The sequence below is a fragment of the Octodon degus genome, unplaced genomic scaffold (assembly GCF_000260255.1).
Source record: "Octodon degus isolate 3935 unplaced genomic scaffold, OctDeg1.0 scaffold00143, whole genome shotgun sequence".
Classification (NCBI taxonomy): Eukaryota; Metazoa; Chordata; class Mammalia; order Rodentia; family Octodontidae; genus Octodon; species Octodon degus.
In genome coordinates, this window is record NW_004524719.1 from 1,860,302 (window position 1) to 1,877,176 (window position 16,875).

Consider the following 16,875-nt stretch of genomic DNA (forward strand, 5'->3'; position numbering starts at 1 on the left):
ATAAATAAATAAAATTTAAAAAAAAAGAAATTAAATGCAATTAAATGTTTTACAATGTGTTTTCGTGTATATGCATTTGCATATATGTGTTTATAAGCATGTTTTTATGTAATTATTACTTTCCTGAAGGGAAATTACAGTGTAGCCTTTTTTGGTGCCCATTCGACTGCATGCTAAACACTGGAGCGGAAGTTTAGTTCCCACTTAAGAAGAGAGAAAACTGAAGCTCAGAATTGTACCTGACTTCACTGAAGCCCACAGGGAATGTGCTATCTGGATTGCAAAAACACCACAAGTTGTCCAAGTTGGAGCCCAGTATTCTCCCTCAAGCTTCTTCTTCCAAGAGATGACCCACTAGGGAAATGGTTTTTTTTTTGTTGTCCAAACTGTAGACTGGATTTCAAATAAAATGCAAACATTATAGTTCATTTAAATAACTATGCCTTTAATTTAGAAATCTGAGAGAAAATTTCAACAAAAAATCTTAAGGGAATTTGATCATTTTTTTCTCCAGACCAACACATCTTTTTTTGAGGCAGAATCTCAATATGCAGTCCAGATTGGCCTTGAAATTCTGATGGTCTCCATGCCTAAGCTTCTTGAATGCTGGGATTACAGGGCTGTACCTCCACACCCAGTTCCAGGATTGTACTCAGACCCTCGCACTTGCGAGGCAAGCGCTTATTCTATTAAGCCATCTCCGTGGCACCCCAACCAACATGTTTTGAACATAACTCAAGGAATGAAATATTAAAAACAAAGCAAAACAATTTTTTTAATTTTACAGATTGTGATACAAAGTGATTAAATCTATTTATGACAATTACAGTACAACATAATAGATTATTTCTTGGGGATAATTGTCCCTACTACCATGTAATTATTTTTGTTGACTTGGAATTCTATCATATTGTTGTGATTGAAAGATGCTTTGTAAGGGTTTTTGAATCGCAGCTTCATATAATTTAATTAATTTTAATTAAATCATTATCTTAAATTTGGTATTTTCATCGTGCTAAATATTTTTGTGAAAATAAAGAAAACATCAAAAATATTTTTACTACTGGTATTTTGATTTGAAAATATATTAAAATATATTCATAATAATACATTAATATTAAATTAAATAAATTCATTAAAATACATTCATAATAAGTCTATAAGAAATTGTGTCAGAAAACTTGCTCATAAAATATTCTACAGAGTACATAAGGCAAACATTTATTTTTTTTTTTTGTGGAACCAGGGACTGAACTCAGACCCTTGTGTTTACCAGGCAAGCGCTTATTCTACCGAGCCAGCTCCCCGGCCAAGGCTAACATTTAAACAAGTCAACCTTCAGTGAAAGCAAAGGCTGAATTTTTTGCCATGTAGACGCAACAAAATTTAGGTTCCATGGTATTTTGTTGCAGACTTATCAGCAAGGACTGATCATAGGAACCACGCAGTTGTTTGTAATGAGTCTGTGAACACACGTGACATTTATAGAATCTGGCTTCTAATAAGATCCCACACGTGATCCTCTTCTACCGGAGAGAGATGGCCAGCATCGGTTTGCATAACAGCGTGAAGCTTGAAAGTTACGTGCTTCGTTGCTGATTCCGAAATGCTCAGGTGACACTGTCTGCTGTGTAGCGGCTGATTTCACTCCACTGACTAAACGTTATTTTAACAGTTAACAGTGACTTACGCATTTGGGACAAGCAGGAAATACTGTCTGAATGAGTGCATTGGTTTAAAGTTAACTTAGCATGAATATATTTTCTTACACTTGAGTTATAGAAAAACCTGAGTGTCAACTGAAATATGCAATGTAATGGTTATTACATCAAAGTTATTACATCAAAGCACGTCAAAGTTATAGAATATTTCCCCTATTTTCTGTTCTGGAAATATCGCCTGTTGAGAACCTGTATCTCATTACTGAGAGGAGGCCACAGGTGGTTTCTGGTCATTAGAAATGTGAAATGAAATTAAAGTATGTACTTCTGAGAACTAGCCATAGATCAATTTCAGTTCAATATTTCTCATCATTTGTTATAATGTAATTATATAAAATAGATGCATTATTTAAATTGTGTTTTTCATCCAAATTTTATATTAAATATGTATTCATCCTTTATTATGAGAATATTGGTTTGTATAATAGGTTTATATTTGAGTCTTTAATGTGTTATTTAAAGTATTCTTTTTTGTTATTTTTTAGGGAAGGGCCTACAGGTTGTTCAGGGTCTCACTACTAGATCAGACTCATAGTGATCCACCTGTTTACAGCCTCCCAAGAGCTGGGATTACAGGTGCGCACCACAACACCTAGTCTCAATCACTGTCTCATCATGTCCTGGTTGTGGGGCCAGCACTGCAGGCCCAGGGATCAAATCCTGGGACCCTGAGCCTGCTTGCAGGTGATTTAATCTGCTGAGCTATTTGGCCAGTGCAAAAGTTAAGAAGGATTTTATTTTTCTGGTTCAGGGTGCCTTAAGTGCGGGTGTGGTGTGGCATGTGTGGAGCTGGGGATTGAACCACAGTCCCGCAAGCCCAACTGTGTTTGCCAAGACAGGCACTTAAACACTGAGCTAACAGGCAAGCCCCCAAATGTATTCCCTTTTATTACACAAGGCAAGTAAAATTACGAAATGCAGATTGCATTGTGCAAGGCTAGTACACAAACCCTGACAGTCTCACTTTGGTTTAGAAAATTATCAGGACATTGGCCTGAGCGATAAGATTGGATTTTCCTGAGAAATGAAAGCCTGTTATTTGTACAAGGAAAAACAATACAAGGGGAAAAGTTCAAGACTTCTAGAATAAGTGTACCTAAAAATTGTCTTTTCTGCTTGCAAGAAGGGACACTGAAACTTTTTTCATTGTAATGGCCTGTAGGATGAGCACTGTGTTAAGAGAATTTGTCAAGACTAAGTAGCAAATTGTGTAGACAACCTGTGCTATACCCTCTGAGTTCCCAGAGACAACGAAAATCAGCCACAGGGTTCATGTTCTCTTAGTCTGTGATATTTTATGGAAATCTACACAAAACCTTCCTTCTGTCACAAGCAATTGAAAAATTTGTGAGTGCTCTAAATCTCGGATCTGATTTGGAGCTTGTGTAAGGAGTGAGTGTGCTGTCAGCAAAGGACAACGATGGTCTTCACTGGTATGTTTTAGAAGTCATGTACTCATCTGTTTCTCTTCTATATTGGGTCCCGAACACAGCGAAGGCCCTGCGCCATGGGAGAGCAGAGCAGAGCAGCGCGGTGCTCCAGTTAATGTTGCTGGCTCTTGAAATAGCATATAAGTTATATTCCAGTATGATCACGATTTTCTTACTACAAATAGGTGTAATTAAGCACGATTTTATTTGCAAGGTTAATTCAGCATGCACACAGTGCACACCTGTGGAAAAGCGCACTCACCGATTGTAGGCACATCATGAACCAAATGCTGCACTCGTGTTTTCATTGAGTTCGATGTGCCTGCTCGTGATGACATGGTAGCTGTAGTCCATTGGCCTACAAGGAATCTGTCAAGGTTAAGCAGTGGCTCCAGAATCTAACTCAAAAATAGATGACAGTACTCAAAAATAGGCCAAGATCCAGGTAGGATACTGAATCTGACTTGATATTCTTTAAAGACAAAGCACAATGCATATTCTGATGACATATCTTTGTACCTAGTTTATACTGAGTGTGTGTGTGTCTCGTAAATGCATATCTAAGCCCTAATCCCCGATAGTCTTTGAACATGAGCCTTTTAGTAGGAAATTTGTCAGTGAGGGTCACACCCTCATGAATGAGATTAATGCCCTTGACAGAGGAGACTTAAGAACAACACCTCCCCCTTCCTCCTCTCTCCCCTCCACCTCCGTTTCCAGTCCCCTTCTCTTCTACTCCCCATCCTCCCACTCTCCTCCTGCCCTCTCCTCTCCCTCCACACCCCTGTCTTTTTCTCCCCACTCTGTAGGCTGCCACCCATGTACTGCACATGGAGGACAGCCCTCACTACAGTCTTACCATGTTAACACTTGAACTCAGACTTTCCAAACTCTACCACAATGAAAAAAAAAAGATTTCTATTTTAAGTCCCATAGTCTACATTATCTTGAGTAGCAGCCTAAACTAATATTAAATGTACTTTGTGCATTTCCTTCACTCAGACTATTACTCAATACACTTGTCTTTCTTCCTGAAAAGGTTCCTGTCCTGTTTTACACTTAAAGGTGGACTGAATTGTTTGCACAAAATAGTCATCATTTCACTCTGCATCAGACTAACTTTGCCTCTGAACATAGAGCATGAACAAGAGTTCAAACCCGAAGTATATTCATTTTCTGTGAATACTGAGGAGCTTGCTGCATGAAGCAAACATTACTATCCTATTCAGGGGCACATACGTGAACAACTGGAAAAGTCACGTAGAAGACAAGAAACTATGGAGAGAGATAAGACAATTTAATGCAAAGCATCAGTTTTCTTTTCTTTTTCCCCATAATTTTATTGAGAAACAAATAACAATGAGACAGTTTCAAACCAAATTGGTAGGACAGTTTCAATAATTAACACACTGCATACATTTTATTCATTTTTTATTGTAATGGAAACAAAATAAGAATGCAACAGATGATTTTTAGTCACTTATCCTAATGTAATTTTGTAGGTCAGATAGTATGGATTAAAAACAGAGAAATGGATTCACTCTCATGAAATTTCACTAATTTAATTATATCAATCATAGAATTATAAAGAAAAAGAAAATCAATGAAAGTGGAATCTGAATGTTAAAAATATCAGGGTTATCCTGCTTATTTGGAATATATTATGAAGAACATGCAGCATAATCTTGGAAAATACTTGCTCACTTTTGCATTTTACAGATGATTGGTTTGTCACTCATGACGAAAGGGTAATTTTGGATGGAACAACCATAAACTCCTTCACTAAGTCCTGGGAATTTTCTTTCATCATTTTAGTTACCACAAATCATGATTTAATTGAAGCATGCCATATATTATGATGACTGATTGAAAAAGAAATGATAAAACAAATAGAAAAACTGGAGACTTTACTCTACTTTCCAATAAATTATTTCACTGAGTATGCTAGTACCTTGGCTCACTCTCCAATCATTTCTCTTGTCTATTGAGAATGCCTACTTGTATTTAGGTAAGGGACACGTGCTACAAATATGAATATTGAAAATATCTTGAGGCTAAATATTAATCACAACTACATTACAATAGCTACATTACTAATACTGCATAATATTAAGGAATAGTGGATGTAAAACAATTCAAAATAAAATCTGAACGTGGTAAGAGTTCTACTTTATCTGTCTCTAAGTAAACGTAAGAAGTCTAGGAATCAAGATTACTGACTTTTTCCGAGGACCCAGGCAGCAAGTGCCTTAGAAAAATGTGCCCTCTCCTTTGGGTGGGCCCTGCTATCAATCCGCCGTGTCTAGTGGTCGGTCACGCTGTCACCTGGAGAAAGCGCTCACAAGTGTTCGGCAGGACTGAACGGCATACGAAAAACAGCGAACCATTTTGACAGCCACAACGCTGTCGCTTTATTTGTCTCCAAATGACGGTCTTAGAAGACACTGAACATTATGAGGGTGTGAATTCCGTGACAGTAAAATGCCACTCTAAGTGCTCACCTTGCAGAGAAAATGCCCCAGAGAAGGGACCATCAATATTTATTCAAATAATAAAAACATGAATAAATGTTTAAAGAGTGTGCAACAGATGCCAGTTTGACGGCCACGGCTGCGTTACTACACCGAGGTACACAGGATGAACGCTTGATATCTTAATAATACCGACAATGTGGTGTTGGAAAGCTGTGTGTTTAGTGTTTTCCTTCCCTTTAATTTTCTGAGGCTTGCAGGTGTACGATCTCAGCCAGAGCATCTGGGACCCGAAAGCCCTCAGTGCTCACATGCAAGCTACTCCTGCTTCGGATGAACGCCTCACAAATGAATGACACTCTCCTGTGGGTCTTCTAGAAGCGGAGCAATGCTGGAGGCAAAACCTGCTTAGTAAATTTCAGTGGATTCGCAGCCTGTGCAAGGATTGTGTAGCGAAGCATTCCTGGTATAAATGTGCTTACCAAATCAACACACATACTAAGATAGGAAGGGTGTTTTTTTTGTTTTTCCAGCAAGGCTAGTCCATGGGGCCTCTTAGTACCCCCCAGTTACCTTCCAATTCATATAATACAAATGTCCCCAATTATTGCAAATTCTGAGGAATAATTAAGAAAACTGTTGCCTTACTGGGGTTCAACTCCAAGGTCTCCCACATAGCAGACAAGAGCTTTCTAGTGAGCTACACACTGACATATATTTGCTCTTCTAATAAAACGAGCTTAGAAAAAGAGGGGAAAAAAACTGAGAAAGAAAATGAGAGGGGTTAAACAACACAAACAAGATAAACGGTGGGTTTGACAAATACAAATTTCTAAATAAGAAATGATTTCCAGGCTAGGGAGGTAGGTCAGCAGTCTAAGCACTTGCCCGGCAAGCACAAGAATCAGGGTCAGTCCCAGATACAGCATGCCACGCTGGCCCCACACCGTACTGGGCATGGTGGTGCACAGCTGTAAGCCCAGCTCTGGGGAGGCTGAGACAGGAGGATCACTGTGATTATGAGTGGGAGACCCTGCAACAAACAAACCAATATATAAAGAATGATTTTTGGTGCTATTGATGCAGGAAAAGAAGTGTGGTTGTAATATTCAAATTTTGAATTTTATATCAGAGGGGAAATTTCTAGTTAGCACAATGAAAAATATGTGTTTTAAATGGACCAGAGCTGGAATGCCCTCTGAGATCAGAATCATCCATCTCCTGAGAACATACACGGACTCTACAAGTCTCTGACACAATAAAATTCCCTGAACCCTGCCGGGTAACAAAGGTGACACAAAAAAGCCACTTCTGTTCACCCAGTGTTGTGGTACATGTTTGTGCTAGAGGGCTGGCCAAGTAGCTCAGTGGATTAAAGCACCTGCAAGCAGGTGCAGGGGCCAGGAGTTCAATCCCTGGGCCTGCGGTGCCCACCCACCACCCCGGGGGCCCACTGAGAGGGCAATTGAGACTGCGCATGGTGGCACACACCTATAATCCCAGCACTTGGGAGGCTGTAAACAGGTGGATCACTATGAGTCCGATGTAGTAGTGAGACCCTGAACACCCTGAATACCCTTCCCTAAAATACAAAAAAAAAAAGCAAGTTCTGGAAAAAAAGAGATAATGGTGTGTAGCCAAGAAATGAAAGAGATTCAACTTTCTGCAGCCATTGTAATAACTTAATCTCCTGTGACTGAGATAGTTGGAATTGGGGCTTATTTATTTATTTTCAAGGAAAATAAAAAATAATGAAAAAAGTAGAAATGACACCAAATAATATGAATTCAACAGTTTTTGTTGCATTGCACAATATTATCTTCAAATTAATTAGATTACCAAATAAATGCATGCATGTTGGAAAAAGAAAAACTGTATAAGAAATTAAGGAGAAAAAAATTATCAGATAAACTGAAAATATACCACAGCAGCGTTGTGTGTGCCCAGGTGTATAACAATGCAAGTTGTCACAGTCAAATCCTGGAAACAGTCCAAATGTCCATCAACCAAGGCAATGATAAAGAAAATGGAGATGTGGTATTTTTATACAATGGAGTATCACTCAGATATAAAAAGGATAAATCTGAGGCTTTCACTGGTGAATAGATGCAACTAGAGGCCAGACTCTGAAGTGAAATAAATTAGACCTGCATGTACAAACATCATATTGTCTCACTCCCATCAGAACCTGAAAGAGGAAATAAAATCTGAAAGGTACAATAGGAACTGCAAAAGGGAAAGGATCTGCCAAAGGAAGGAACTGCTGAGATGGCAAGATGAGGGGACAGGGGCGTGGGGGAAAGTACATATGCTAGTTCTGGGTTGCTTTATTTTTTCATGAATAAGTTAGCGCTCATGTTGTTTGAAACTTTATGAAAAGGTCTGGCTCCCAAAGAAGTTCTAAGTTAGCAGTGTTTGGGGCACAAAGTAGTAATGACTCTGGTCAGTACTGTAGAGAAGGGAAACGGACTCCAAAGCCAGAAGTGGGAGAGAGGACCCAGAAACAGGGTCAAGCTTCCTCTCCAAGATCCAGAATGTGCAGAACACCTGGAGCAAGGGCAGTCCTTCCCACGCTGCATAGGTGCGATCCGGGGGTGTTTCTTTGGATTTTAAAGAAAACATCTCTTAAATGGTGGAAGTTAAGCGTGCAAGACCACAGAAAAAAGAACGTGAGACAGACAATTTAAAAAGAATGGCGAAACAGTTTTGAAAGTCATAAATTCATTATTCTTTCCTTATTCAGCTTGTCTAAATTACCCAGTGAAAGACATAAAAACTTTTGAAAAATGAAGTAATTTTGCTAATAATACAATGTGAGCATTAACATTAGAAGCTGGTCCTAACTGAAAACTATACTCCCTAAGAGATGTCCTGCTCTGTGAAATAGACCTTGTTACGTTCTTTGTGGCGGACAAAGCACCGCTGTCATGGAGGACACAGAGGCGAAGAACGGAAGCGCCGAGGATCTTGCATTTTAGGGATTTCATTTTCAATTACACACAAGGAAACAATAATATTATTCTTAAGAATGATTTTACTTGTGGCCTAGTGACTCAGTAATTTCATTTATTATATCCCAAAAACAAAGCTTTCTAAGCTGTCAATTGCTTGTTTTTTTGCCTATCCACAGAGAAATATTCTAAAACTAAATTTTGTAGGATTGAAAAAAGATAAGCAAAGACAGATGTTTAAAATGAAATGAAGATAGGACCAGGGAGAGAGCTCAGTGCTTGCCTGGGAAGCACAAGGTCCTCAGTTCAATCCTTGGTACTGCAAAAAAATAAAGAAAAGAAAAGAAACAAAGTTGTGACACATTTCATAGCAGAATAGAGGTAACGGTAATTTACTTTAGAATAATGAAAATCCTCAATGATCATGTCATTTTTTTTCCATAGACCATTAAGAAACTAAATATTGAAGACAGAGCGATATTATATAAACCTTCAGCAAGAACAGTGTTGTTACGGACTGCATCTAGGTGTCCCCCCAAAGCCTCATGTGATCACTGGATCGGGGTTCTAGAGTTTGTGATTAATTCATGATCCAGTAGAGGGATTACGTGTGTGAGTGCTACCCCCACCCTGGGGCGGGTAACTTGCTACAAGGTGAGGGAGGGAGGGAGGGAGGGAGGGAGGCTTGCCGCAGCCTCTGCTCCATGATAATGAAGCAGTTTGGTGTATTTGCCAGGTAATCACTTCAGAATGTGTGATGCCAGGGGGCTGGTGAGATGGCTCAGTGGTCTAAAGCACCTACTCAGAACAAACTTAGCAAAGCACAGGGACCACAGTTCAATCCCCCAGCACCACATGCCAGCCAGCCCCATCCCCTGGTGGGCTGAGCTGGCCACACACACACAAACACACATAAATAAATAAATTAATTAAAAAAATAAAGAATGTTTGATGCCAGTACAATAATTCTGGATATTTTTTCAAAAGAATAGTGAGATTCAGGAAGCTTGAGGTAAAATCATAAAAGAAGATGTGAATTTATTTTGTACTAGAAATAAACTACATAAAATGTACTATAACTGATCAGCATCAATTCTTACCACTTCAATATGGAAAGATGTCACTACCATTTTATTTTAGTTTTTGGTAGAACTGGGGATTGAACTCAGATGCTTACACTTGCCAGGCTTATTCTACTGAGCTATCTCTCTGGCCCCTCACTACTATTTTAGAGTCAATAGGACAGCTTTCCAGCTCCTGATAACTGTTTAAATTATGACATGCAGCTGATACAATGAAAAATTACATTCAAATTTTGATTAAAAATTAGATTGATTACATAATTTTGTTTGCACAAATTTCATTTACTTTCAATTTATTTAACATAAAGTTTATTTAAGTGAAAGTTTCATTCTCATTCCAATTTGAAGGATCCATCCAGATACAGTGCAAAATTTCATTACATACAGCACAAATCTGACCCATAATTTTTTCCATTGTAATTATCACAATTATATTTGATATCAGATTCCTTTCTGTCACTAGTGACAATAATCTCTTTGAGCTGGACGGTAATCTGACCTCAATAGTAACTAGAAAGTATTTTCCTAGTTCAATAAAATTATTTGTCACATATATATTTTGAACAATAATATCAAAGAAAACTGCCTTTCATTTCAGCCTCCTGATGCCTCCAAATAGCAGCAAATAACCTAGTTTTTAAAAGATATTTAACCAAAGTAGGGCCGGCCAGATAGCTCAGCAGATGCAGCGGCCTGGGTTCGATTCCCATGTGACCGTCGTGTGACCGTTCCATCCCCACCTCCAAGGTGCGCTGAGACCGCGATTGAGACTGGGTGTGGTGGTCGCGCGCCAGTAATCCCAGCGCTTGGGAAGATGAAAACGGGAAAATCACTACGAGTCCGATTTACCTAGTGAGACCCTGTCCACCCTGTCCTAAATTCGTAAGCAAAAAAGAACGTAATAAAAATCTTTAACCAACGTAAAGGATCATTCCTAGTTTGGTTCAGCTGACAGAGCTACGCAGGGGTTATTCCCCGGGGAGCGCGCCCTGCTTGCCCGGCAGACCTCGCAGAGCGAGAGCAGCCTTCAGCCCCAGCCCGCCCGCCGCGTGCACGCTGCGCTCTGCGGCGCAGGACGGCCTCCAGCCTGCAAAGTGCTTTCCGCAGGCATCAGCCTCTTGCGCGTCTGAATAAAATTATCAAGACCGAGTCACTTCACTGAAAGCCTCCCCTCCCCAATCTGCAGGTCACTGTCCCTGTGCGCTTGCTGTCACGTGGTTGCAACAGGCTCCCGCGTGACCAGTGTGAGCACGCGCTTAAATGGAGAAGATTAAAAAGCTCCAACCTCTAAAGAACGAGACCAAAACTATTACGGAAGCCTGTCAGCGGTTTTCTTTTACGTGTGTGTGTGTGTGTGTGTGTGTGTGTGTGTGTGTGTTGCAGAAGCAACACAGAGCTGGAAAATCTTTATTTGGAGGGCGGCTCAGCCCACCCTGCGGGCAGGGCTGGCACGGAACGTACCGCGAGAATCAAGCCATCGTCCCTGCATTTGCCCAGGATTGCCTAAGCTGGCAGGTTAGCTGGCTGAGCTATCTCGCTGGCCCCAGGAAAATCTTGTTTTTAACTGTGTATGTTGTTGCCCTGAGAAAAATCACAATAATGGGAGAATCAGCAAAGTGAGAAATTTATTTTGGGGAAAGCATCACTAATCTCTACTGGAGTTCATTTAAAAAAATGAGTATCACTACTATGCAGTTCAGACTCCTAGTGATCCTCCTGTCTCAACCTCCCCAGCACTGGGATTACAGGCGTGCATCACCATGCCTGGATTTGAACCCTGGTCCTGGATCTTCCCAGGCAGGCGCTTAGATCACTGAGCTATCTCCATGGCTGAGTTCATTATTTCTTAAATGATGCATGTAATACATGTATTCTTGTGTTGACCATTCCCATGCACTCTGCTACTGTTCAGGAATTATTACTATTATTGTTATTATTATTATTAGAATTCTTGTTAAAATTCTTCAAAGTCAGGTGTATTTGTAAAATGACAACATGCCACAGATTTAAAATGTTATATTTCATTTTTCTAAGTGAAAGAAGATTTTTTTTTTGGTTCAGGGGTTGGTAATGAATTGATTTTTGCCTATTACATAGTCAATTATATTAAATTTAAAAATGTAACTATGCCATCAACTATTATCTCTTTGTTATTATTTTCTATAAAGCATGGTCAACAAAGAGGGTGAACTGACAAAGTATATTCATAGAATCCTCTAACTTTGGTAAATATCATGGACCATAATTTAAATACTTTTATTCTCAATCATCAATAAGTATTTGTCAGTGATTTGAAGCAGAAAACACTTGTTAATTTTCAATCTAGAATATTATAAAATTAATACTGGAATCCATAGAGATCTAAAGAGTGCTCTGCATCGTGCCTACAATCATTCATAGACATTTTGCTTAACTTTAGTGTCTGTGCTCTTTGTTCAAGAAATCTGAGGAGGTTACAGATAAGAGAAAGTAGCTGTGGCTTTAATTACATCATGAAGGGCAGGAACAAAAATGCTAAAGCAGTATTTTCAATTACAAGACTCATTAAGGTTTATCACTGAGTTCTTTTTATGGCTGACTGATTTCTACTACAAGACGTTAACACAAGATTATCTTACAGAAACATAGTGTCAATCTAGACCAGTTCACTATTGACTCATTTCAAAGATGGGACACCTCCAGCTCCTCTACGGACACCACCACGAGCCAGAGCTATACACTCCAAGATAACATGTTGAGTATCGCACTGCCTAACGTTTTCCTACTTTTCAAGTTCTAGTAGCTTATTTTATTTATCAGTTTTGTAAAACTTTCTTGAAAATACTGGCAATGAAATTTTTTTTTGCACAAATGATAACAAATGATACTCTTTTTAAAACTATATACGAGTATGGGGAATTAACCTATGCCAAATAAAATAATAGTTTCTTCTATTTCAGAAAATAATATTTATACTCTCATAGCTGTGTGTCCTGCAGTAATCTTGAGAATTCTTGTCAAACTTAAAGAAAGGAGAGAAGCGTACTTTACTGAATACTTATATTTTTCTAAGGACTGAGCTAACAGCATTTGGCACTAAGTAATGTCTGCCATTTGCAATGTAAACTTCTGTAGAGCCAGGAGTGCATAAGCCAGTGTATCCTTCTGGACGTCTTGTCATCACTCAAGGCTTCAGATTTCTTAAGTTGACGACGAGGACTCAGTATCTCTGAAACAGGCACAGCCCTACGTGCCAAAGGGAACCGGAAGCTCTTAGCTCTTCCTCTGCTAGTGTCTGTGAAACAGCTCATAGAAAATCACCAAGTACCTCGCAAACGACGGCCGTTCCACAACTTTCTATGCCCAGTTAGAACTGCATGTGGCATTTCACATAACCCATTCATTTTGTTTTTAAGGCCTTGGAATGAGCCCAGATGGATCTACACTGTGTTTGGGGGAGTAAATAAAGCTAATTACCGTAGTTGCTTCATGCAGCAAGTAGATCACCAGCTTCAGCAGCTGCCACTAGATAGAAATTTCATGGCATTTAAGTAGCACATAAATCTTGAACACATTGATTATTTTTAATAGAGTTGGTATTATGCTAACTGAGGTAGGTTTAACATTTGAGTTGTGTTAATACACAAAAATTCTCCCAGATTTCTCTTGAATATGGCTCTTTTATTACTTAATATGATTTTCTCAGTCAGCACACATATCTCCTCAAAATGCTTTGCTTGGGTTTTATCCATTATCTTTCATTTTTTATTTATTTTTTTGGTGGCACTCGGGATCAAACTCACGACCATGACCTTGAGCTTGTTGGGCAAGCACTTACTCCCTGAGCTACCTCCCAGGCCCTTTAATCTATTATTTATTGTTAATTTTAGTTTTACTTGCAAATGTTTTCTTTAATATAGTCAGAAATAGTGTGTTTTTCTAGCATCTCCTAGTTATAGTCTTCTGCACCTTTAAGATGGTAATCACTTTTTAAAACATAATTTTAGATGATCATTGCTCTTTTTATACAGAGCCGCACTGTGTCATAGACGCATTGATAGAAGTTAGTCAGAACAATAAATTTCTCAGAAAATTTGTGTTTCACTATAATGATTAATCAGATTTTAGAATAAATGTCTGAGACACTAAGTCAAACATTTAATATATTTATATATTCAACTGCTATAAATCTCATTTCTTTGGATACAGTAATTTACTGATGAGTTATGTAATAGAAATACAAGTTCTCATTGGAAGCTCCTCATTATAAAATAATGATGGATAAGGAAATGTATTTTTGGGCTGACAAGATAGCGCAGTGGACTAAGCACCTGCCTCGGCAAGCTTAGGGACCAGGGTTCAATCCCCAGTCCACATGCTGCGTCAGCCCTGCCTGGGGGCACACTGAACCCGCGTCAGGGCGTGGTGGCACTCTCCTGTAATCCCAGTGCTAGGGAGGCTGAAAGCAGGAGGATCACTATGAGTCCAAGCTGTGTAGTGAGACCCTGAACCAAATACACAAAATGAAAAAAAAAAAAAGAAACAAAGAAAACCTCTTTTAACAATGGAATCAAAGCAATATAAATTCTTCTATTAGTCATAAGAACTTGACACTGTACTTTATTTTGGCATAAACATTATCTTTTATAATTGATCTTTCATGAAAGCAATTGGAAATGTACAGAAATGCAATCATTTCAATTATGAAGATAGACCAAATTGGCACTGTTAAAACACACCCTTAGGTGACAACTACTGCACACTTCTTACATAATGCAACACTCCATTGAGAGGAACTGAGTGCTTCTCAGTGTTGTCTGGATTTTACTCCAGTCATTTTAAGACACAATTGGAGCTAAATTCATTAATTCTGAGCATGTTTAATTACACAGTAATAGGAATTTTAAGCACAAATTACAAAAAACAACTTAGCTTTGAAGACAATGAGCATTTTGTTTTATAACCCTCTTAACACTTTCTACAAATAACTTCCTGACTAAGGCACTTGCTTATTTAAAGCCCTTTAAAAACCTTTCATTCCCTTGTTGCTAGAGTCAGTAGGATATATCTCCATAGGTTCCCAGGATGAATCCGCTGATGTAATGCAGGCATTAAAACATATCAACCTGGAGCTGTACAGTTCATTCAACACATCATTTATGAAAAGGAGCAAAGAAATGCCCAGATCATAGTTTCATAATTCAGATATGCAGTAAGGAGCTGTGTTTGAGATAAATATTTTTGTTGACAAATGAAAAATGTACTTAATTTATAATAATTATATACACCCAAATTACTTTTTAAATTCGTTATCAGTCCACTTGCTTCCATCAAACCAAGCACAAACTAGTTACTGTTGCTGTCAGAGGCCCTATTTCGCTATCCATGTGCATGTATAACATGTAAGTGTAAAACATGTATGCAAACATGAAAAAATACATTGTCTGACACAAAGATTTTTTTAAACCAATAACATACATAATAAATGATCTCAAATTTAGGACATACCCCATGCATAATACTATAATTTAACAATATTCTATTATGTAAATATAACATTAATTAATGAATAAACATGCGGTTATATATAATAGGAATATGTGGGAATATGACGCTATGGTTATAACTCATGGACATACAGTGCTAACTATAGTTGGCAAGGAAGACATTTACTATCCTGTTTCTTTAAGAAATTATATGTTGAAAATGAGAGCAATATTTCTATTATATTTGAAACAAGATTTCAACCTGATTTCCAACTAGAAGGAAAAATACAGTACAAACTGCACCAGACTGACAGTACTAAAACATAATTGTTGGGAAAAAAACAAAACTAGCAGTGCATCAACTAATGAATTTTTTAGGCTTTCACTGATTCCAAGCTCCTTTTCATGCATATGGATATTTTTGTTCACCAAAATGAGATATTTACAAAATGACTTGATTGCTAAGTTAATAAACATGTTTCCAATGATTAAGTTTGTTTTGTTACAGAAAGAACATTTATGTTACATATTCATTTTAGACTTCATTATATTACTTATTTTAATATTTTCCATTTACTACTTTACCTCATTTAATGATACATTTTAATCAGTAATTTGTACCCCCAAATGTGTAGATACGTACCTGTGCGTATGTCAACCCTTCATTTATAAACAATGTACGCATCAGGCACCAGGCATTGTGCCTCAGAGATCGCTCTGGCAGCGAAGCTACATGCCAAAGCACCACACAGACAAGGGGACAGATGGCAGCCGACCCAGATGACTCTCCTTACAAATATGATGCTGACAAAACCCATTTTTTTCTTGGGGTTTAGTGAAAATATTTTGTTACTGAAAGCTTCTGCTTTCCATGGCTTTTAGAATATGCTGATGTAATACACACCGTGATGAACTATTTAGTACCATTCTTTTCTGTTTTCAGATGTAATATGATGTATTTTTTTTTGTCAGGGAAAAAGAAAAGAGAATAGAATTTATATTCTTACAAGAAAAAAATATGCCTTTAGAGTAACTCTCCACAAATTTCTTTTAAGCAATTCAGTATCTGAGGACTAAAGAAGCTAACTTACTATAAAAAATCAACCCAACTCAAGTCATAGTGGTTTCCTCAGCTCAATAATACTGTTTTATAAACCTATGTGTGTGTGTGTGTGTGTGTTACAAGCTATGTGATAACCAGATTTAAACAAATTATGAAAAATTCTGAAAACATTGCTTACTCCTCGGCCAAATAATTAAAAATAGTAAGTATAAAAATACTGTATATCCTTCAATTTATATAATATTTTATATTTTTGTTCTAAACAATATTTATATATCACAGAACCACTCAAAGGCAACTTGACTTTATTGATGTGTGTATAGTGTGTAGCACCAAAAATAAAATCACATTTTTCTTTATTCAATGACATTGTTTTTGAAAGAGTGAACACAGTTCTAGCCATGAGGGGAAGCTATATCTGAAAAGAAATAACCATAGAAATGAGAACACAGCAATAGCTCCGTGCAGCCGCACCCGCACACCTAGCAGGATTAGTGGGAAACACACTGACCTGTTTTAGGATCTACAGAGAAGTAGGGCTGGCCCTGCAGGATGCTGTAAACCACCCGAGCACTGTTTCCGTACGTAGGGTCATCTGCATCGGTAGCCGTCACCTGCAGCACAGAGGTACCTGCGTATCCAGGAGAGCAGAGTTAGTGTCGCGGCACACGGCACGTGGCTCCTCTGACCAC

At 38.3% G+C, this 16,875-nt stretch overlaps 1 protein-coding gene across 2 annotated transcripts in view; it reads right to left on the bottom strand.

The window, feature by feature from the left end:
* Positions 1-16,875, bottom strand: part of Cdh18 (cadherin 18) — a 357,410-nt gene that overhangs the window by 202,007 nt on the left and 138,528 nt on the right. For both annotated transcript variants that reach the window (XM_004641813.2, XM_012517046.2), the window contains exon 3: positions 16,695-16,814. In XM_004641813.2, the coding sequence (XP_004641870.1) occupies positions 16,695-16,814 (120 nt within the window). The remainder of the gene's footprint in view (positions 1-16,694; positions 16,815-16,875) is intronic.